This window comes from Ipomoea triloba, chromosome 9, assembly GCF_003576645.1.
Source record: "Ipomoea triloba cultivar NCNSP0323 chromosome 9, ASM357664v1".
NCBI lineage: Eukaryota > Viridiplantae > Streptophyta > Magnoliopsida > Solanales > Convolvulaceae > Ipomoea > Ipomoea triloba.
In genome coordinates, this window is record NC_044924.1 from 28,945,497 (window position 1) to 28,970,677 (window position 25,181).

Here is a 25,181-nt window from a genome sequence, read left to right on the forward strand (position 1 = left end):
ATTGACTACGATTAAGGACAATTAGGGACCCAATTAACCAAAATTGACTTCGGGGGCCACAATTGAGGGACCAAAAGTGCAATTTTCCCCTTGTTTTTTTTACCTACTCTACCATTCACTTTTAAGTAATTGTAAGATTATCTTTTAAAGAGCAATTATTTTTGCATTCTTACTAATTCCAATTCTACCTAATACAAGAATTGGTTCTTTTGCAGTGAAAGTTAATACAAAATTGAAGTGCATCACACATACTTAGTATTGCAGTGAAAGTTAATATAATTTTATTTTTTTTTGCAATGAAAGTTAATATAGGATTTGGTTCTTTTGCAGTAAAAGTTAATACAAAATTTTTGAACTTCATATATTGAAATGCATGATAAATGTTGAGGGTATTAAAGTAAAATAACTATTATAACATAAAGAACAACCCTTCAACCAAACATCTTTATATTACATATCTCAGTTTTAACCAAACACATGATTCTAACATTCCCAGGTTGTGATTAGTTCTTAATTTTATCTTACGGACTTGTTCTCATATGATCCAATACATGCATGCATATATATATATATAGATTTTTATTTATATGCGGTCTGTTGCTCCGGTGCGGTTGTGCGGCCTAATCTGCGTCGTCCGATTTCATTAATCCAACTAAAATTCGCGTATGTTTAAGTGGGGGTATTATGGTAATTTTAGTATCTATATTACGTGAATTGGAATGGTGCATTTTAGTACATAGTGTGGTGCATTTGAATACATGTTGTGGTTTGTTTTATTACGTATGTTGGTGCATTATATTAACTGTGTTGTGGTATGGTGTGTTTTAATCTATCTGCTGGTGCATTAACTGTGTTGTGGAATGGTGCGTTTTAATCTATCTGCTGGTGCATTAACTGTGTTGTGGAATGGTGTGTTTTAATCTATCTGCTGGTGCATTAACTGTGTTGTGGAATGGTGTATTTTAATCTATCTACTGGTGCATTTTCATATGTAGAATGATGTGTAACTGTGTTGTGGAATGATGTGTTTTAATACGTCATCTGGTGCATTTTAATACGTAGAATGGTGTGTATTTTAACACTTGTGTTTCTAATAAGTGTTGTGGAATGATGTGTTTTAATCCGTTCTCTGGTGCATTTAATACGTTGAATGGTGTGTATTTTAACACATGTTTTCTAATAAGTGTAATAGTGCATGTTTATAATCTGGGGTGAGGATTTTCAACGAGTGGAATTGTGCATTTTAACACACGTTGTGGTGCATTTTAATACGTAGAATGATGCATATTTTAGCACATGTTTTCTAATATGTGTAAATAGTGTATGCTTATAATCTGACATGAGGCTCGTTGTGGTACATTTTAATACGCAGAATGATGTATTTTATCACGTATATTGATGAATTTTAAGTGAATATGTGCATTTAGTTATAGTGTGAAATGGCGTGTTTTATCAGTCCTCTGGTGCGCTTTAGTACGTAGAATGGTGTGGTTTGTAACATATATATATTGCGTGTTGATTTAATGACTTGATCTGATCTAATGGCTGAAAATAGGCCGCACGGTCACACCTAATGACCAGGCCACACCTGATGATGACTATATATATATTTATTTATTGATGATATTTAAATTGCACTCAAGATATTGCACTTGTAGATATAAAAAAATTGCGCACGATAATATTGTGGGATGCACTCAAAATTTGAGAAAATTATCAAAATATCATTGCGTTTTCCCATGATTCAGAGTTGTTGTTGTTGTTGTTGTTGTTGTTTTTTTTTTTGTTTTTTTTTTTGTTTTTTTGTTTTTTTTAGATGATTCAAAGTTGTTAGTTTCCCTAGATTGATTGATAAGATTAACTCTTAATTCTCTCATGATTCATGAGCGTTAATTAATACTTGAATATGCCTCTCGTGCGCGTGCACATATATCTACTATCTACTATATTAATAAGAGCCAAGAGCCAAAGAGAGTTAGGCCTAAAATGGATAGAAAAAATGGCGGTCAAATTATTTAATCAAATGGATGGTTCAGATGAATTATTTAATCAAATAGACGGTTAAGATAATTCAGATTAATATTATTAATAGAGATTACCTAATTTAACCTTATTTTTATGATTATCCGTTAAGTTTTCCGTTAAATATTCTCTTCTCCGTTAATATTCCGTTAACTTTTAACTTACCCATTAATTTCTATAAGAAAGATCATAGGTCCGAACTTCATCTCAATCAAATTTGACATAATTAAGTTTTTCACTCTATTTACTCTTATTAAATTAAATAAATTAGTAGCTATAACAAAAAATGATACATATGTATTTCTTTAATTTAGAATTATATGTCTACAATACCTTTATTTGAAAAAATTATTCATTATCAAAAAATTAAATTAAATAAAAGAAATAATTTCATTAGTTATATTGTCTTTATTTTCTCTCATGCAAAGATTCTTTACATTCAAATTTATCAATTGAATATTCATTACATTGTCCATTATCTTATTTTTACAATATCTTGTAATTAAATATCAAAGTTATAGTACAAAATAATGTTATATATTTATTTACCAAGTATTTTATTAATACTATGAAAAAAAATTTAAAATAATTTGAAACTAATTATATTAACTACTTGGGGATTGGTTGACAAAGAGAGTACTCAAATAACCCAACAAATTGAAGCGGAATCGCTCTATATTACTCTTATTAAATTAAATAAATTAGTAGTTACACCAAAAAAATGATACATATGTATTTCTTTAATACCATGAAAAAAATAAAAAAAAAAAAAAGAATAGTTTGAAACCAATCATATTAACTACTTGGGGGATTTGTTGACGATGAAAGTATTCAAATAACCCATTACCCAGCAAATTGAAGCGAGAAACTACCTTTTAATATTTTTGGAATATATAATATTTTAAATTTTCAAATTTTTATTAATTTATTTAATCTCTTTTTCTTAAACTAGGGATTTCTTTATCCACAATAACTCATTCAACAATAATGGTTGAACCAAATGAACCCCAAGCAGAACACCTAAAGGAAAGTTCATAACTCCTATATCATAATCTCATTGCATGACATTGTCATCTATGCTACCAACAATAACCGAATTGCAAATAACACACTACCAACAAAAAGGAAGAGAACAAATAGTAAAGATGAAGACAATGACAATGTTACTCAAAAGAGAATTAAGAACACTTAGAAAAATTCAAATGAAAATAAAGTAGTATTTATTTAGACTACATTTTTAGACCAAATATTTAGACTATCGATTTTACAAGGTTGCAAACATTTATTTTAGTAATAATTATAATGAATTTTCTATATTATCTTGGATTCATATACTTTGAGTTAGATATTTAAATTAAAAAAAATTCGACATTCAATTACCCATGTATAAACTTCTCCCATATAATCTTGCATTGATATACTTTCAAATATTTATTTAAATATAAACACTGGGCATTAACACATTCGCGCAATGCGCGTATAAAACTAGTATTATAGAAATCTTATAGACTATCCGTGGTAGTTTGCTAGAAAACCTTAGTAGATACTTCTAATTTTTTTTTTTTTATATATAAATTCAGTCTATACAATTGTTTTTTTTTTTTTTAATTTTATAAAAAACTGCTTGTATGTTCTTGCATTTTTAAAAAATAAATTATAATAAGGTGTTTATATGGTGATATTTTGGAAATCAACGTAAAGTGTTTGGTTTTAGTGATGTTCCTTTTATGTTGTCAAAACAGGAGGAAAATATATGCTGCTTCAATTTTAATTATGATGTTGTTTTGAGCAAATACTAATTTTGGTCTTACGACTATTAGTAAAATGTCAATTTTGGTCTACATGTTTAATTTCTACCAATTTTGGTCCTACAACTATTGTTTTAGTACCAATTTTGGTCCCACGACTACTGTTTTAGTGTCAAAATTTATCGCGCCGGTCACCCATCTATTTAAAATGTGCCAAAATCTAAAATTTTTAAATGTATTTTCGTCATTTTCAACTCAATATCCAAATTTGAGCATGAATAAAAAGATTTAAGCCCTAAGATCGATCACAATTCACAATTCTCCTCCTCAAATAAAGGTAAAATGAGGAGGAAAATTGTGAATTTTGATTGATTTTAGGACTTAAATCCATTTATTCATACTCAAATTAAGATATTAAGTTGAAAATGATAAAATACGCCTAACAATTTTAGATTTTTGCACGTTTTAAACGGATGGGTGACCGGCGCGATAAATTTTGGCACTAAAATAATAGTCGTGGATGAAAATTGGTACTAAAACAATAGTCGTGGGACCAAAATTAGTAGAAATGAAACATGTGGACCAAAATTGTCATTTTGCTAATAGTCGTGGGACCAAAATTGGTATTTGTTCATTTGATAGAGCTACACAGATATCATTGAGCTACAAGCTAGTTGGCATCTTAGAGTTTAGATTTAGTCATTCTATTTCAATTTTACAATTTTGGTCCTTTAATTGTTAAAGGAGCTATAAATTTTAAGTTCCAGTTGTCTCTAAAGTTCATTTGAAGAAAAATTAGAAAACTAAAACAGGTGATTTTTTTTTTAAATTTTAAACAGACCCCCTTCAATCACAAATTATCTCAACATCTGGTATTTTCACCAAGAGCAATTCTACATGTACTCCCAATTCACACTCCCATTTTTTACTCCATATGAGTTGACATGCTTTGATTGATCAATTTAATAGGGGGCCATGGTGTTTGTTCATTCCCTTTTCTTCATCATCCAATCAAATTTAAACACAATTGGGAGTAAAAGTTGGGAGTATGATTTTGGGAGTGCATCTAGTATTTTTGTTTCACCAACGTAGGAGTTTAGTTACACAGCAGAGCACACCTGAGCTGTTTGCCATTGCATAAACTCCTCCATGACCATATATTACTCATATGGATTCCCACAGAGTGGGATAATATCAAATAAAATAAATATTACTCATATGGATTCCCACAATGTCGGATAATATCAAATAAAATAAATAAAATTATAAACATATGATAATCTACAATCAATTAATATACATATTTAAAAGAGCTCTGATGTTCAAGACTTCTATTTACTCCCTAAACACTTGAATTAAAATAAAGTACAATTAAATACAAAATCAAATTCGACTAGAACACTATTTTTTTATGAATAACAAAGTGTATATATATACAGACATGGACATTTGCACATACTACACTTTCTGGTCATTCAGAAAATGCATTATATATCTCATCATTTATAAATTTTAATGTGAGGAATGTGAGATATTTTTGTGTAGTTTTCCCCATTTGGTTTTAAACTAAGCTTCAATGTATCGTTCATACCCATGAATACAAATGAATTGAGTTTAGACAAATGTTGAATACCAAAAGGTACCTGTTCAAGCAATTTGCAATCACGCAACCAGAGCTCTTCAAGATGGGGCATTGCACCTTCCTCCACCATTATCCATTTCAGTGCCCTCAAAACACCAATACCCAAAAACTTGAGCTTTGGGAACTTTCCAGCTTTGAAACACAACCCTTCCCCTTCATAAGAGTCCCAGAGTTCAAGATGTGCTAACAAGGGTAGATCTTGGAGAAGCAGTAGTGGATCTTCAAGAACACAACTACGCCACAACCGTAGTTTAGTTAGGCTTACAAGTGAAGATAACCATTGAGGGATCCTCTCTAGACGCCCACCCAATTTTAATGTACGAAGACAAAGAGGAACTGCAGATAACGAATGTTGGATATCAAGGATCTCATTTTCATTTTCTTGAGCAGTCACAAGGCTTAAAGAGATAAGGTTTGTCAACTTTTCCATGGATGAACATAATTCTTTTCCATCTTCTTGTCTCAGATTTGTAACTTCAAGCTTTCTCAGTTGTGTTAGATTACCTATCTCAGACACCATTTTGACGCCATTAGTTTCCTTTGCTTGTACATAACTCAACCTCTGTAAAAACAACAATCTCCCGATCTCAAGAGGAGCACAAACAGCACCATTATGAATAGAGCCCACAGTGAGATGCCAGAGTTTATGAAGTTTTCCAATCTCAACTGGCAACTCAAACACATCTATGTACTTCAGGTCAAGAATTTCTAAGTTTTGAAGACGTCCTATGGATTTAGAAACATTTCTTAACCCTGTGTTCCTCAAACTCAAATACTTCAAATGAAACAACTTGAAAACTTCCTTTGGAATTCTGTTTAGATTACGAGTACCTCTTAAATCTAACACCTTCAGAGGAATATAATAATCAAAAGACAACAGCTTTGATAATGAAACCAGTGGTACCTCATCATTACAGAGCTGTAAAGAACGGATATGACTTTTGGAGGAAGTGCTCTTTAGAATGTCATCATCAAATCTGTGGATTATTAGGCGTCGACACTTGTTGTCGAACCATTCTTTGTTCTGTCCAGTGAGGATGACTGCAAAGTTTTGCTCTAATGCCTTTGAAAGGATTATTTCTCGTAAAATATCATGGATTCGTAAGCCAATAATCTTTCCCGCATGAGACTTCTTTGCAATTTGAATTAAATTTCGATGAATTAGCTCATTGAGATAAGCTTCAGCAACTTCTTCTTTCACTTGTTGATCATCCTCCTTGACAAAGCCTTCTGCAATCCATAGTTGAATGACTCTGTTTTTTTTAATGATGGCATCCTCAAGGAAGATGCTAAAGTACAAGAAACAATACTTTAGATAATATGGTAGATCATAGTAACTCAAGGATAATAGATTTTTCAAGTTTTTCATCCTGTCATTGGTTTTCAATTGGAAGTTCAAACCATTCTGGAAACTTTTCCATACTGCAATATCCTTATCCTTGGTAGCCAAACTACCGGCAATTACCACAATCGCTAGAGGCAGACCACCACATTTATTTACAATATCTTCAGCAATGTTCACCAAATGTGGAGGACATGAATCACTCAAAAATGTTTTTTTGCAAAACAATCCCCATGAATCTTTCTCAGACAAAAGCTTCAACTCGTACACATCACCTTGGGTTTGGTGACATGCATCCCGCCCTATTTCACTATTCCTTGTAGTGATAACTATTCGGCTACCAAACTTTTGTCTAGGAAAAGCATATTTGATAGCGTCCCAAACATCAAAACTCCATACGTCATCTAAAACAATGATGTACCTTTGCTCTGAAAGAATGTTTATAACAAAATCTTTCAATTGAGTAAAGCCCATGGTTTCAAAATCTGGTGGGAGTTCTTTATTTGTTTGCTTCACTAGTTGCTTAATTGCATCTTTCAGCAACTCCCCAATCTTGAATGTTTCAGAAACAGTAACCCACACACGATACTGAAAGTGTTTTTTCACTTTTGCATCATCATAAGCCTTTTTAACCAAAGTGGTCTTCCCCAATCCCCCCATGCCCACCACAGAGTGAACCCTCAAATCATCATCAACAGCGCCAAGAAGGAGTTGAATAAGAGACTGCTTGGAATTTTCAAAACCTACCAGATCCGACTCTTCTGGAATACCGGTATCCCATCGGCCATGCAATTGTTGGTTGTGAACAGTTGTTGTTGGCAAGATTGGCTGATATTGGGAGTTTTCGCTGATTCTGGCCTTGATCTTTTGCAGTGCAAGTGCAAGCCTGTGCTGAGCTCTCAAGTTCTTGGCAGAATTGTATTTGTTCTTCATCTTAGTGAACAATCCTCCACCAGTGTTGCGACCTCCAAAGCGGAACAGGAATTCGTCAAGAACATCTTCGGTGTCATAAGCCAGCTCCCGGACTATCTTCACCCAAGCTTTAACTTGAGGATCCATTTCTTCCCTCTCGTCAGCAACTCTCAAAGCTGCCTTTAGACGATTCAAGGCATTCATGATGTATTGTGCGTCTTCTCTAATCCCTCCCAAGAGTGACCACTCTTCCCTGATCACCGCTGATAGTTTGTCCAACAGAAACTCTACAGCAGCTTCCGCCATTAGTACAGAAACTTAAATCACTTGTATTCCTCACCGGCAAAGAATTGGTCGCTACTTGGCAGTGTTGTTTTATGGGACCTCAAACAAGATTTTAGACTGCAAAATGAAATGATATGGAGCTCAACCAAGATTTCTTTATTTCTTATTTCATTACCAATGTTAATATCCAAATATATTTATTTTATATTGGAATAAGTTTCAAATTGGCCACTGAACGTAACATGTAAGTGCAATTAGGCCATTGAACGAAAAAAATGTGCAATTAAGTCACTGAACCATCCAAATGCATACAATTTCACCTGATAGCAGGTTATCTTCCATTTCATCAGGTTGCCTGCTTACCTGGATGGTGATATGACATTTTAAAATAATTTATAAATATAAAAAAATAAAAAATAAAAAATATTAATTAATTTTTAAATATTATTTGTTAATATTTTTAATACGGAGTAATTTTTAATATTACTTTTTTAATTTTTTAATATTTTAATATTTTAATTATTTTTTAAGTTTATTATTAATAAATATTAAAATAAAAATAAAAATTTAAAAATATTATTTTTTAAATATTATTTTTTAATTTAATTTTTAATTTTAAAGTTTATTATTAATAAAAATTATAAAATATCAACTCTCACCATCCATGTAAGCAGACAACCTGATTAAAAGGAAGGTAACCTGCTATCAGGTGAAATTGTATGCATTTGGAGTCTTCAGTGGCCTAATTACACATTTTTTTTATTCAGTGGCCTAATTGCACTTTCAGGTTACGTTAAGTGGCGAATTTGAACCTTATTCCTTTTATATTTAATCTAGCTATGCCAAATGCCATATTTATTTCAATCTACCACCTATAAAAAATAAAAATAAAAATAAAGTTCAAGTCTTATGATTATTTGCATGTTCCATCCAATGCATATTTTGCAATTTGCAAACTTGAAGTTTTTTTTTTAATTATACATTTTCAAGGTGACATTAAAATAAGAGCAAATTGTCATTTTGGTCCACTGACTATAGGGGTCCTGTTAATTTCAATCCACGACTTTTAAAAGTGTTAATTGCATACCATGACTTTTTAATTTGTATCAATTTTGGTCACTCCGGCCAAATTGGCGGCCAAATGTCGCCGGAAAATTTTAAAAGTTAAAATAACGAGGGTATTTTAGTCATTTCACATTTCTTCTTCCCGGCGAATTCTTCGTTTGCTCCGGCCAAGCAATGCAAAAAAACCTAGGTTTGGGCAATCAGAGATACCAATCTCAAAGCTCTTGATTTGAACAGCCTCACAGACTGGGCAATCGGAAAAGCTGAAGAATCAGCAGCGGCAGCGCCAAAGCAAGCACAGAAAAGAAAACCCAAAAAAAAAAATTCCAGTCTTTGAAGGGCTTTGGCTAGATGGGTGCCATCAGGATAGGTGCAATTTGCTGCTTTGTCTTCTGTATTTGCATGTATTTCGATTTGCTCTGTGAGAAGCAAAGGAGTGGCTTCATTTTCAGGCTCTGATTTTACCACTTGTATATGAGTTTCAGCCATTACTAACTAAAAACATAATTTTAGAAATGGGGTTTAAGACTTTAAATCCTTTGTCCTGAACTACGAATAGACAATTAAAAAAAATCTAGGTTTGCATCTCTTGGCCGGAGAAGAAGAAGAATTCGCCGGAAAAAAAGAATAATTCGCCGGAGAAGAATAAAAGAAATGTGAAATGACTAAAATACCCTCTTTATTTTAACTTTTAAAATTTTCCGGCGAAATTTGGCGGCCAATTTGGCCGGAGTGATCAAAATTGATACAAATTGAAAAGTCATGGTATGCAATTAACACTTTTGAAAGTCGTGGATTGAAATTAACATGACCCCTATAGTCAGTGGACCAAAATGGCAATTTGCTCTTAAAATAATCACAATGAAAAGCAGATAAAGAAATCAGTTTTATTTTAATATAAATTGTTAATGTTGATAATATCACAATTGACAAAAATATTTTCTAACATCCCAAACAATAAAATGAATATTCTCAACTCAATAATTTCATTTTTACTAACTAAATATCTATATCTACTATACTAACAAGAGTCAAAGAAAGTTAGGCCTAAAATGTGTAGAAAAACGACGGTCAAATTATTTAATCAAATGGATTGTTCAGATTGTTTAGATTTCTATTTTATTTTCCTTGCAATTTCCTAATTTATCATTAATTATATGATTATCTGTTAAGTTTTCCGTTAAATATTCTCTTCTCCGTTAATATTTCGTTAACTTTTAACTTACCCATTAATTTTTATAAGAAAGGTCTTAAGTTCAAACCCATCCCAATCAAATTTGACATAATTAAGTCCTCACTCTATTTTACTCTTATTAAATTACTAGTTTTTTTCACGCGCGTTGCGCGAATAGGATAATGTCCAATATTTATTTTTAAATAAGTACTTCAAAGTATATTAATACAAGATTATATAGGAGATGTTCATGCATATGTAATTGAATGTTGAATTTGTTTATTTAAATCGGTAATTCAAAGTATATGAATGCAAGATAATATATGAGAGATTGATTATAATTGTTACTAAAATAAATGTTTACAATTTTGTAAAACCGATAGTCAGAATACTTGGTCTAAAAATGATAGTATAAATAAATATTACTTTTGGTAATAAAAATTTATACATTTTAAATCAAATTAATAAATAAATATGATTTACCTTTAAAGTGAACAACTATGATGTAATCCAAAAAATATTACGGGGTAGTTCTTGCTTCAATTTATTGGGTTATTTGAATATTTTATGTGCCAACAAATCTTCCTTAAGTAGTTAATATGATTGGTTTAATTTTTTTTCTATGAATATAATTATATAACATTATACAAAAGTAGTTAATATGATTCGAACCTAGAACCTTACTTATAGAAATTAATGTGTAAGTTAAAAGTTAACGGAATATTCCGTTACTAAAGTTAAAAGTTAACGGAATGTGGGTTATTTAAGGGAAGAAAATAAAATAATAGAGGGTAAAGAATGAAAATCATAAAAAAAATTACTAAAATAAAAATAATATAAACCATTTGTTTAAGTAAATAATTACACCAACATTTTTTTCTTCCCGTTAAAACCTTAACATTATTGGCTCTTATTAAGATTGTAGATGTAGAAATAAATTACTAGCTATAACAAAAAATGATACATATGTATTTCTTTAATTTAGAATTATGTGTCTACAATACGTTTATTTGAAAAAATTATTCATTATAAAAAAAATTAAATTAAATTAAATAAGAGAAATAATTTTATTAGTTATATTGTCTTTATTTTTTCCCATGCAAAGATTCTTTATATTCAAATTTATCAATTGATAGATATTCATTACATTGTCCATTATCTTATTTTTACAATATCTTGTAATTAAATATCAAAGTTATAATACAAAATAATGTTATATATTTATTTACCGAGTATTTTATTAATACCATGAAAAAAAAATTTAAAATAATTTGAAACTAATTATATTAACTACTTGGGGATTGGTTGACAAAGAGAGTACTCAATGACCCAACAAATTGAAGCGGGATCACTTTATTTTACTCTTATTGAATTAAATAAATTAGTAGTTACAACAAAAAATGATACATGTGCATTTCTTTAATTTAGAATTATGTGTCTACAATGTCTTTATTTAAAAAAAAAAATATATTCATTATCAATAAATTAAATAAGAAAAATAATTTCATTATATTGTCTTTATTTTCTCTAATGCAAAGATTTTGTACATTCAAATTCATCAATTGATATTCATTACATTGTCCATTATGTTCTTTTTACACTATCTTATAATTAAATATCAAAGTTATAATACAAAATAATGTTATATATTTATTTAATTTACCAAGTATTTTATTAATACCATGAAAAAAAATAACAAAAGAATAGTTTGAAACCAATCATATTAACTATTTGGGAGATTTGTTGACAATGAAAGTACTAAAATAACTCATTACCCAGCAAATTGAAACGATAAACCACCTTTTAATATCTTTGGAACACATCATATTTAAAATTTTCAATTTTTTACTAATTTATTTAATCTTTTTCCTTAAACTAGGAATTTCTTTATCCACGATAACTCATTAAACAATAATGGTTGAACCAAATGAACCCCGAGCAGAACACCTAAAGGAGCCCATAGCTCCTATATCATAATCTTATTGCATGACGTTGTCATCTATGCTACCAACAATAACTCAATTGCAAATAACACACTACCAACAAAAAGGAAGAGAACAAATAGTAAAGATGAAGACAATGATAATGTTACTCAAAAGAGAATTAAGAATACATAGAAAAATTCAAATCAAAAGTAGTATTTATTTAGACTATTATTTTTAGACCAAATATTTAGACTATCGATTTTACAATATTGCAAACATTTATTTTAGTGACAATTATAATGAATTTCCTATATTATCTTGGATTCATATCTTTGAGTTACATATTTAAATAAACAAATTCGGCATTCAATTACCTATGTATAAATTTCTCCTATATAATATTGCATTGATTTTCATTCAAATATTTATTTAAATATAAACAATGGGCATTAACTCATTCGCGCAATGCGAGTGTAAAACTAGTTATAATATAAACTATAACTTTATTCTTTTTCATAAAATTTAAATTTCATTATTCATATATTATTTTTGTTAACCAAACCCGTTAACCATAATATAAATGTTAAGTAGCATCCGTCATGACTATAGATGATAAAGATCCGTGAGACGATCTCACAATAGTGTGACCTATCCAAAGATTGATTCTTGTAAAAATCTTTCAGGGGTGTTTTCAATCATGTCTTCTTTATATTTTAAAATACTTTTAATTAAAATGATTAATTTTTATAGATTTTAAATAGTTTTCATAAAATCTTTTTAAACTTTTGTAAACTTTGTATGACTAACTCTTTATGTCACAAACAGTCACTGACGGAGCCACTATGGGGGCAGTGAGGGCAGCTGCCCCCACTCACCCCCTCCCCCCCCCCCTTATATAGCCTTGTATGTATATATATGTATATATATATATATATATATGTTTTAGATATAAATATATAAAAACAGATTTAATAAATAAAGATTTACCTAGACAAGATGGCAAGCAAAAGTGTTTTTAGCTTCTTTAATGACTTTTTTATGGTTATAAATGGTTAATGTCCAATGTTTATATTTAAATAAATATTTGAAAGTATATCAATGCAAGATTATATAGGAGAAATTTATACATGGGTAATTGAATGTCGAATTTTTTTATTTAAATATCTAACTCAAAATATATGAATCTAAGATAATATAGAGAATTCATTATAATCATTACTAAAATAAATGTTTGCAACCTTGTAAAATCGATAGTCTAAATATTTGGTCTAAAACTGATAGTCTAAATAAATACTACTTTTAATTTAAATTTTTCTAAGTGTTCTTAATTCTCTTTTGAGTAACATTGTCATTGTCTTCATCTTTACTATTTGTTCTCTTCCTTTTTATTGGTAGTGTGTTATTTGCAATTCGGTTATTGTTGGTAGCATAGATGACAACGTCATGCAATGAGATTATGATATAGTAGCTATGGACTTTCCTTTAGGTGTTCTGCTTGGGGTTCATTTGGTTCAACCATTATTGTTGAATGAGTTATTGTCGATAAAGAAAATTCCTAGTTTAAGAAAAAAGATTAAATAAATTAATGAAAATTTGACAATTTAAAATATTATGTATTCTAAAGATATTAAAAGTTAGTTTCTCGTTTCAATTTGCTGGGTAATGAGTTATTTGAGTACTTTCATTGTCAACAAATCCCCGAAGTAGTTAATATGATTGGTTTCAAACAATTCTTTTTTATTTTTTTCATGGTATTAAAGAAATACATATGTATATTTTTTGGTTAACTACTAATTTATTTATTTAATTCAATAAAAGTAAAATAGAGTGATTTCGCTTCAATTTGTTGGGTTATTATTTGAGTACTCTCTTTGTCAACCAATCCCCAAGTAGTTAATATAATTAGTTTCAAATTATTTTAATTTTTTTTCATAATATTAATAAAATACTAGGTAAATATATATATAACATTATTTTGTACTATAACTTTGATATATAATTACAAGATATTGTAAAAATAAGATAATGGACAATGTAATGAATATCAATTGATAAATTTGAATGTAAAGAATCTTTGCATGAGAGAAAATAAAGACAATATAACTAATGAAATTATTTCTCTTATTTAATTTAATTTTTTGATAATGAATATTTTTTTTTCAAATAAAGGTATTGTAGACACATAATTCTAAATTAAAGAAATACATATGTATCATTTTTTGTTGTAACTACTAATTTATTTAATTTAATTTAATAAGAGTAAAATAGAGTGAGAAATTAAACTTAATTATGTCAAATTTGATTGAGATGAGGTTCGAACCTAAAATCTTTCTTATATAAATTAATGGGTAAGTTAAAAGTTAACGGAATATTAACGGAGAATATAATATTTAACGGAAAACTTAACGGATAATCATAAAAGTAAGGTTAAATTAGGTAATCTATATTAATAATATTAATCTGAATTATCTTAACCATCTATTTGTTTAAATAATTCATCTGAACAGTCCATTTGATTAAATAAATTGACCGTCATTTTTTCTACCCATTTTAGGTCTAACTCTCTTTGGCTCTTATTAGTATAGTAGATATATATAGTGAGATATGTAATTTATAATTTGTTTTCTATTTGAATTAATTTATCAAATTAATTATGTTTCATATTTTGTTATAAATATTTTTATAAAGTTTTGATGTGTTTTATTTATCGCCTATATCCAATAATATTTGTGATTATATTTCTTTTAAGTATTTCTTCCTTTACTATCTATTTTATTCTAATATTTCGCCCCCACTGAAACAAATTCATGGATACGTCCCTGCAAACAGTTATAATTTTTTATTGACTTTTATAAATTTTTTTTATTTTTAAAAGTTTACAAAAGTCATTAAAAGTTCTTAAGATGACCTCTAGGAAAGAGTGACTCAAACAATGATTTGTATGTGCACGAGCTCTAGAAAAACATGGTTTTTGGTTCACTGTTGAACAATAATGACTTCTGAATGATTTTTGAGTCAAACAAGATGTTTTGTCTAAATCTGGAATGTATGTAGGCAATGGTTATGTACTAGGTGGATTTTTCAAGCTCGATGTAATAATCGTAATTAATAAAAGTGTTATTACTTTAGCCTACTTGCTTGAGTCTTAATGTTTGTGGCATGATAGACTCGATCATGTTAATTTTAACACTATACATAGATTAATTAACTTAGACCATATTACCACATTCCAAATTAACTATAATCATAAATGCGAGATTTGTGTTGAGACAAAATTAACGAAAATTCGCCAAAGACCTTGTGGCAGTGGCACCCGGTGTCCCGGTTTACATTCCACTTGAATTAATCCATAGCGATGTATGATATTGTTATATGTATGTGGTCAAGAGCAAAGATGAAACTGTTGATAAATTCATTCTTTATAAGAATGGAATGTAAGAATGGAGTGGAAAACCAACTTAATTAGAAAATTAAAAAGGTTAGAAGCGATAGGGGTAATGAGTATGAAACACCTATTGGTGAGTTCTATGCTAGTGTTGGTATCGTACACGAGAGTACGACATCGTATTCACCTAAATCGAATGCTATTTCAGCACGTAATTAAAAATCACACATTGGAAGAGATTATGAATGCAATATTGATAAGTTTGGGCCTACCCAAAAAAAGTGGATGGGGTGAGATAGTTTTGACAAGCAATTGCCTTTTGAGTAAGATTTCTCGCAAGAAACTCGATAAGACTCCTTTTGAGAACAATCATACCAATTTTTCACGTCCCAAAAATCAATATTCATTCATGTGGGGGATTGTTGGAATTTTTTTAGCAAAACTGACATTTGGTCATGTTATGGTACAAATATATATGTGAGATCCACTTTTCGATTTGGATCAGGTAAAAGTGAATTTGGATTTTTCGTAATGAGAGTAAGAAATTGATATATTGTATACTAAAAATGATTAATGGGTGAATATGAAATTGATTCTCAAGGTAAATCTGAGAGAAGTAAAAAAGTTACTTGTTAAGCACATTTATGTGCTTTGAGGTTGATTAGCACCTTGCGGTGCTCTTTGGATAAAGCATTATATTTTTGGGTGTTATGTTCAGTATGTACTATCCGGTGCTTATTAAAGCAAAGCACCAAATGGTGCTTTAATGCACCAATTAGTGCTTAATCTAGCACCTTGCGGTGCGTAAAGTAGTGTTGTAACTTTCGGTACAATCTGAAAAGTTAATTACTTTTCAGTGAATTCTAAAAGGTTAATTAGATTTTCAGTACGTATTTCTCGACTATTTAGGTGTTTTGAGACATGTTATTAATGGTTGATACAAATTAATTATACTTAATTTTATAATCATTGATATTATTGTGATAATTAGTATGACAGTTTCAAACGTTATAATTCGATTATTAAATTAAATTTATTGTGCCATGTTAATGTCAATATTTTCATAATTCTCTATATAAAGACTTGGTGTTGAGCAGATTATTTGGCTTCTGGGTTTTGAACTAATCAAAACTTTTGTTGATTTTTTCTCCTCTCTTCTACAAAAATATTTTCTTCTTGAAAATTCTACCACACTTTCAATAAAAAAGTCGAAGTGCTCGCCATCTGTTCTAGTTTGCCGAGAGTAATATAGCTTGAGTGCTCAACTATATTACGGTAATTCATTTTATCTTGGGAGATTGACACTATAATTCTTCTAGCACCCTCACGAGGTAGCAAATTGGTTTTAAGGAGAATGTGTGGTACACACAATTTGGATTTTTCCTTCTCCTTATTTTTTTCTTTCGTTTTTGTTGGGATTAATTTTTCTAAAAATTCGAATCCCTTGAAAATATATATATATATATATATATATATTATAATTTTGATATATTATCAGGATAGACGATTATATTCTTGATTTACTGCAGAGCTTACGAAAGAATTTTTCGTATTAAAAATAACTTGAGAAATTTGGCATCTTCTTATATTTCAAAAGTTATGGTTTGATTTCCCTTGTTGTTTAGTAAAGGAAATTAGAAACTTTGATGGTGTGCTTTACATGCTTGAAGACAATGATGATCAAGTGTTCTCTTGTTTGTACTGAGTCACAAACTTATGTTCCTAACAAGTCATACAAGGATTATTGAATTACTTTTGGAATTGAACAACCTTTAAATAGAAAGCTAGGAAGTTGAAAATAATGTTGCAAAAGTGGTTTCAATATAAGAAAGTGAATAAAATGTAAATTTCTTACTTTACCACTCAAATTTTAAATAATTTTTTATACTTTTCCGTCAATTTTAATTGTCGGAGGCCAAATGCGCCCACATCGCTCATAACTGAGAGACTTAAAATGGATAAGGTCGTAACTCAGGGACTGAGTCATCACTACCATTATAACTCAGAGACCAAACTTGCCATTTTCCCTAGAGGCTTTGAAAAAGTGTTGTCCTACATTAAAAAAAAAAATCTAGAGGAATTTGATAGGGATCGATGGACATTATCAGCACAACTTAGAGGCTATCATTCATCAATCAAGGGTGGAGTATGAAGCAAGCTTAACTTTGGTGCCTAGACAGCCCTCTAAGCAGAAAAAGAATTTGAAGATGGAAATTAAGACCCATGACTAGTACATCAAGCAAAAAGAAGAGATTGCCTAGCTATCAAGTTGCACTGTTGAAGCAAGCAGAAGAAGGTGAAATTAAGAAGATAGAAGGAAGAGTTGAAGGAGAGCTTAAATATATAGAAGATCATATAAATGACTCAAGAAGCAATAAGGGTTAGATGCTGACACTTTAAAGGAAAAGAAGTGAGCATCAGGCCGGATTTTAGGGCGTGTAAGATGTGTGACCACACAGGACTCCAAAATTTTGGGGTCCCTAGTTCAACCATGGCCTAATAATTAATATATGTATTTGTGATTATATTGGCTCAAAATTAAATTTTTTGTATTTTTCTCTTTGCAATTTTTCTTTAATTCGCAGTTTATTAATACTTTGATAAAGCCTCACTTATTTATCAGCACATGGCCACGCAAATCAAAAAATGGGCCCTGGTTTCGCATCAGGAGAAATAAGGAAGGGTTATCTGTTTATCTCTGTATATTTTATGTTTATTCTTGAAATTATGTACTAATTTGTTGTACTCAACTGTTTATCTCAATATATAAAGTAATATGTTTGTGAGTGTGTGAGTACTTATGGCGATGTAGCAAACTCTTTATCTTTTGGGTATACGTATAGTATTTCGGATATCATTAAAAACGGAAACTTGTTAAGAATAATTGTTTATATATATATATAGGTTTTGATGACGGTAACAAAATGTATTAGCATTAGTATGTAGACCCCTCAATTCTTTACGATGCAAATCTTACTCGTTTACAAAAATCTACCAGAAAGATGTGCAACGCGCAGTAGTAAACAAAAATAAAATAAAATAAAATAAAATAAAAAATCAAATAAACCTACTAAAGTTACTTTAACAGTTTGACTATAGTAGAATTACGCATTTTCATATACTCATAATATCCAAATTTAGGCATGCTCAAGAATATCTTTAAAATAATTTACAAATCATATTCTAAACAAAGTTCAAATATATATTTTGGAAATATTAATTCTAACCAAAATAGGTATTCAAAATAAATAAATAATAGAGATTCCAAATGTAAGTAATAACTTTTGGAAAATGCTTCTCACCTCTATAATTTTACAAGAATAAAGGAACTTACCAAAAATCTTTCAAATCTGAGATATTTAGCTGACCCACGACGTAATTATTGCCGAAAATCCTAATTTATCAAACACCAAGTTTATGTGAGAGTTAGAACTAAACTGATTTATTCAGTGCAAAAACAATCAATAAATAAACAAGTTACACCAAAACCACAAGACTAAGCCAACACAAATTAACAATAGACTAAGTCTCAACAATTTAATTAGTCTAAAAAAAAATTATATCCAAGAGAAGTAGAATGAAAATGGAGCTCATACAGTCATACTCACCTAACTCATACCCAAATAAAACTAGGATCGAAGCTTGAAGAAAATGGGAGATGATTTTTTTTTTTTTTTTGATTTTTTTCGCACTTTCTTCCACTGCCTGTAAGTCTCTGTTTCTTTCTATGGAAATGGTTTGCTCCAAAAACAAAAATGTTGCGTAGGCTTTAAAAGACAAAGAAAGGGCATTATTGTAAATTTAAACCCAACATCACTTCAGTAAAATAGGTTGGCTTTGACGTTAATGCATAAACACGTACTTGTGGGCTGTGGCTGGTTTGATTTTTCGCAAAAGAATTAAGAAGAAATTAAATTTAAATTCTAGGAAAAGAAAATTACTTGGAATGTTAATTTTATTGTTTTTTTTGGTATATGCACATTTACTCTGAAAGCTGGCCCAGGGGAAATCGTCACTTGCGGGAATCGAACCCGGGTTCTCCTGAAAAACTTCCCCACAAAAAAAGTTCACTTACCACTTGAGCTACCACACTGGGTTTAATTTTATTGTTTGGTTGGTGGAAAATAAGTTATTAAGAATAATTTATATAAAAACTTAAATACTCTCACATCATAAAAATATATGAGAATAATATAAAAATTTATATTATATCTTTTTTTTTTCTTAAAATATGTGGAAAATATCATATCAACGGAGGTTATGGGATTTATTTTCCTAAAATTGTAACACTTTTGAAGTAATAATTATTATATTTTCAATTGAGAACTAAAACCTTTTTTAAAAAAAGCAACAACAATATATTTAAAATAAACTTATTATGCTAATTATTATGTAATTAAATATCAAAGTTATAATACGAAATATGTTATGTATTTATTTACCAAGTATTTTATTAATACCATAGGAAAAAAATAAAAATAAAAAACAGTTTGAAATCAATCATATTAACTACGTACTTGGGGAAGATTTGCTAACAAAGAGGGTATTCAAATAATCCAAGAAATTGAAGCAGGAAAGTACACCGTAATATCTTTGGATTATATCATAGTTATTCACTTTAAAGATAAATCATATTTCCTTATTAAGATGATTTAAAATGTATTAATTTTTACTACCTTGCCTAATTTTATTCCTTAAATAAACTATGAATTTTCTATCCACAAAAACTCATTCAACAATAATGATTGAACCAAAAGTACCTTGAGCAGAACACCTAAAAGACTAGTATGCTTTTATGTTGATAATAATATGTAAATAGTACGTAATTAGACCATTATCTTACGCAACAACATTTTAAAATCATTATTAAAAATACCAATGTAGGGCAATAAGACATCGTGACACACTTAACGCATCAAAAAAATGTCGTGACTACAACAATGTTGCAATAAAGCTTGCGAATTCATAAAATAATGAAATTTCAAAAATAGTCATCGTTGCAAAATTCATTGATCTTGTATGTAAAATACTTATTGTGTATCCTTTAAATATATTAGAACTAATATTAATTCAAAATTCATTTCATTTTTTAGACTTAAAATTTTTGGATTAAAGGCAAAAACAATACTTAGTATTCAGACTACCTGCAAAGTCATTGTTGTTACTACCAAGTAAACAACATTCTACAAATATAATAAATATTAATATTTTGTTCAATACTTTTATATGAAAATCTACGACACACATCTCACAACACATGAATCATGCATGTAGGGAAAAAAACTACCACTACCAAATATCAACAGACGCTTGCAAAATAAAGAGTTCATAGTACAACTAATTAAGATCCAATCATATACACAAAAGGCAAATCTAAAATTTCCTACACCATAATTTCATTGCATGACGTTGTCTTATATGCTACCAATAGTAACACAGTTGCACATGATACACTATCAATAATAATAAAAAAGGACAAGTATTAAAGTTGAAGACAATTGGAAGTGTTTGGTAATGACTGTTAGCTGATTTGGTTAGTGAATTTAATTAGTTGATAGCATTAGTTTATTGTAGAAAATTGTTTGGTAGTTGTTAGCTATAAGTTGATTACATACAAATGACTTTCCCAAAAAAAGCTAATCGAAAAAGTTACTTTGCATAGCTTTTTGAATTTTAGCATTTTAGAGCAAAAAATTGTTACAAAAAACTAATTAATTAATCAGACATCATATTAATTGTTTAACCAAGTCAAACAACTAATCGTAGTCAAATAAGTCAAAATTGGCTGATAGGCTAACTATTTTACCAAACAGAGCCAATGACAATGCTACCAAAAGAAAATTAAGAAGACTTAGATAAATTTAAACCAAAAGTAGTATTTATTTAGACTACCGCTTTTAGACTAGCGTTATTACAAAGTTGCAAACATTTATTTTAGTGACAATTATAATCAATATCTCTTATATTATCTTGCATTCATATACTTTGAATTATTGATTTAAATAAAAAAAAATCAACAATGAATTACCTATATGCATGAACATCTCTTTATAATCTTGCATTGATATACTTTGAAATACTTAGTTAAAAAAAATCATTGGACATTATCTCATTCATACAATGTGCGTGAAAAACTAGTATAATAATAAAATAATAATAAAAAATATATAAAAAAAACCCTCTTTTAGTTTTTATTTATTTTTGTATAAATAAATTCAATCTTTTGGTTTTGTACCAAATTTTAGTTGTGGTTAATTTTTCTAAATTAAATCCCTTTGTTTATATATAAAACTTATTCTACACCTACCAACCGTTGTTAATGACTTGTTGCCGTGGGCAGAGAAGAATTGGTAGCTACTTGGCGGTGTAGTTTATTGAGTGGGAGTTCAAATAAGATTTTAGTATGCAGCAAAATTATTGAGATTCAAAATAACAACAATTAGGCATCTCAATAATTGAAGGCTAATGCGGACCAAAACAACGACGACCATGACTCCACTACCTTTTGTCTTCCACTATCTTTTGTCTTCTTCGAACTTTTTGGGACCTCCACTACCTTTTGTTTCTTCACACAATATTTCACCGAAAGTTGAGGGAAATTAAGGAAGAAGGTGCCAATATTTTCCTCTCCTTCATTCATCTTCCACTTCTTGGGTCTTTCTTCTCTGGCTGCAATTTTTTTATATAACATTTGGATTTTATTTTTATTAATTGCCATCAATTTTTAAGCAAATTACAAATTTACCATTATGTAATAAAAAATTAACACCCACTAGGGAATGCCTGATAACACCTTGGAAGCTCACTTTAAGAAGGCTGACCTCAAAAGTATGAGAGAGTAGGGGTGTAAACAAATCAAACATTTTTTATTCGATTCGAGATTCGAATTCGGTTCGAATTCGAATCCGAATTCGAATACACATTTCGATTCGAATGCTTATCGAATCCGAATACAAATAATAATATATTCGATTCGAATATATTCGTATATATATATATATATATATATATATATATATATTAAAAAAAACCCCTAAGCCCCCTCGCCTTTCCGTAGTCCGCCTCCGCAGTCCGCATTCCCGTCCGCAAGTCCGCACTCCGAGTCCGCACTCCGCAAGTCCGCAGTCCGCAGCAGCAGCCGTCGCCCGTCAGCAGTCCGCAGTTCCGCAGTTCCGCAGCAGTCGTCGGCGATCGTCGCCCGTCAGCAGTCCGCAGTTCCGCAGCCACTTCGCCTCGCCGTCCAGCGATCGTTGCTCCGCCAGTCGCTTAGCCTCATCGATTCACCACCGCACCAACAGTCCGGCTAGCCGCTTCGCCTCGCCGCTTCAGTTGTCCAGGCTTCAGCACTCCGGCAAGTCCGTTCCACACAAGCCGGCTAGGTCTGGTCACCTCGGCGAAGGCAACAAGGAGACCACCACGGCACCACCGCGGCTTCGTCTGACCAACGTCCTTCACGGCCGATTCGAGGCTCCTCCGACGGTGAGTCTACTCACCTCTTATTTATTAGTTATTATTTATATATATATATTACTTATTTATATATTACTTATTTATATGCAAATGGGTGGACAGATTCATCAAGTAACATATTCTTATTTGTAGCTATGGAATCCTCAAATCCAAATGAGCAAACACAAGTACACGATATTAGAGAATGTGACCTAGATGAGGTAACCATTCTAATCTTGTATATGAATCTTGAAGTTTTGCATATGAATCTTGAAGTCTTCTTTAGTGAATCTTGTTGGTATCTTTAGTGTGTGATTGTTAACTTTTTGCAGGCTGATTTTAATGATGATAATGATGAATGTGAAAATGTAGACAACTTGGATGTTAATTGTGATGGATGTTAATTGTGATGGTGTAGGAAATGAAAATTTAGATGTTGGAGATGTTGGAGATGAAAAAGGTGGGAATGAGAAAGATTGTGAAAATAATAATGATAAAAGACCAATTTCAAAGGAAGAAAAGAAAGAAAGTATCAAAAGCTCATACTGAGTTTAATGAAGTTATTGCAAAAGATGGAAGTATAAAGTTACAATGTATACATTGTAAAGTACTCCTTTCTAAGTCTGCATCTTCGACAACAAGTCATCTTTGGAATCATTTGAAAAGGTGTTTACAAAAGAAAGTTCATACAAAAAATCAAAATATCTTACAATTTCAAAATGCAAAATCCAAGTTTGAAACACCTCCTTTGGCAAATGGTAAATATGATCATATGAAGCAAAGAGAAGCTATTGCCCACTGGATTCTGATGCACGAGCAACCATTAAATGTTGTGGAAAATTATGGTTTTACTTTCATGTTCAAAGTTAATCTTCCACAATTTGAGAAAATCTCTCGTGCCATGGCAAAGAATGATGTCATTACTGTTTATGACATAGAGAAGAAAAAGCTACAATCGCTTTTAAAAACCATCAACAAAATATCATTGACCACTGATATTTGGAAGTCTAAAGTGCAAAAGATTTCATACATGTGTGTCACTGGACATTTTGTTGATTCAAATTGGAAACTTCAAAAGCGTGTGCTTAGTTTCATGCCTCTTCCTCCTCCACATACTGGTAATGTTTAGTTACATCATTGTTTGTCACTTGTTTTTAACTATATCTCTATATTAATTAATTAATAATTACTCTTTATTGGCTGTAATTATATATTAGGTGTTGATATCATTGATGGAGTTATGAAATCCACAAAAGATTGGGGGATAGAGCATAAAGTCTTCACAATTTCAGTGGATAACGCTTCAAACAATGATGTTGCAGTTAGAATTGCCAAAGAAACCTTCTCACGGAGTCATAAGCTACCTTTGAGTGGTAAGCTATTTCATGTGAGGTGCACTGCTCATATATTGAATCTTGTTGTTCAGGATGGTCTTTCTTCAATTAAAACAATTGTTGATGATGTTAGGAATAGTGTGCGATTTATTAATCAATCTGAGTCTAGGTTGTTGAAGTTTTCTGAGATTGTGCATCATTTGGGAAATCCGGTAAAAAAATTAATTCTTGATTGTGTTACTCGCTGGAATTGCATCGGAAATCCGGTAAAAAAATTACTTGGAGGAAGGGGTTTATAGGTGTCAAGATGGTGAAGTTGCTTCTATATTTGATGCTTTAGCTTGGTGGAAATCTCATGAATTAAAGTTCAGTATTTTGTCTAAATTAGCACGTGATGTTTTATCTATTCCAATTAGCACAGTTGCATCGGAAGCTACATTTAGTGCAGGTACTCGAGTTCTAGATCCTTATCGTGCTAAACTATCTTCTGATATGGTGCAAGTTTTGATTTGTGGAGCAGATTGGGTTCGTCAACTTCATGGAATCAATAAGCCTATTATGACACATGTAAGTTCTATTTTTGTAATTTAGTATATCTTAGTAATTGAATGATAATAATTTTAACTTATTGTTTTTTGTAGGAGGAAGAAGAACCAGTTATGTCATAATGCGAGTATTTGGGTTGATGATCAAGCTTAATGCCAACTTGAAATTTTTATTCTAATATTTGATATATGAATTTGATGAAAGACTTTGTGTTGTTATCATGTTGTAATTCTTGATTAGTATATTCATACAGTATATTATGCTATTTACATTTAAATTTTTTATTGTATTTTATCTTAATTTATTGGAGAATTTAAAAAAAAAAAAATTAAGGCTGTCATTTCGAATTCGA

General features: G+C 30.2%; 1 protein-coding gene across 1 annotated transcript; it reads right to left on the reverse strand.

Moving 5' to 3' along the window:
- Positions 1-5,028: 5,028 nt before the first annotated feature.
- Positions 5,029-19,232, reverse strand: LOC116030415 (disease resistance protein RPM1-like). Its single transcript, XM_031272660.1, has 3 exons — positions 19,109-19,232; positions 18,835-18,894; positions 5,029-8,068 (listed from the first exon to the last, which is right to left on the reverse strand). The coding sequence occupies exon 3, from the start codon at positions 7,970-7,972 to the stop codon at positions 5,270-5,272; it is 2,703 nt and encodes a 900-aa protein (XP_031128520.1). The 5' UTR covers positions 7,973-8,068; positions 18,835-18,894; positions 19,109-19,232; the 3' UTR covers positions 5,029-5,269.
- Between the last annotated feature and the right edge of the window lie 5,949 nt (positions 19,233-25,181).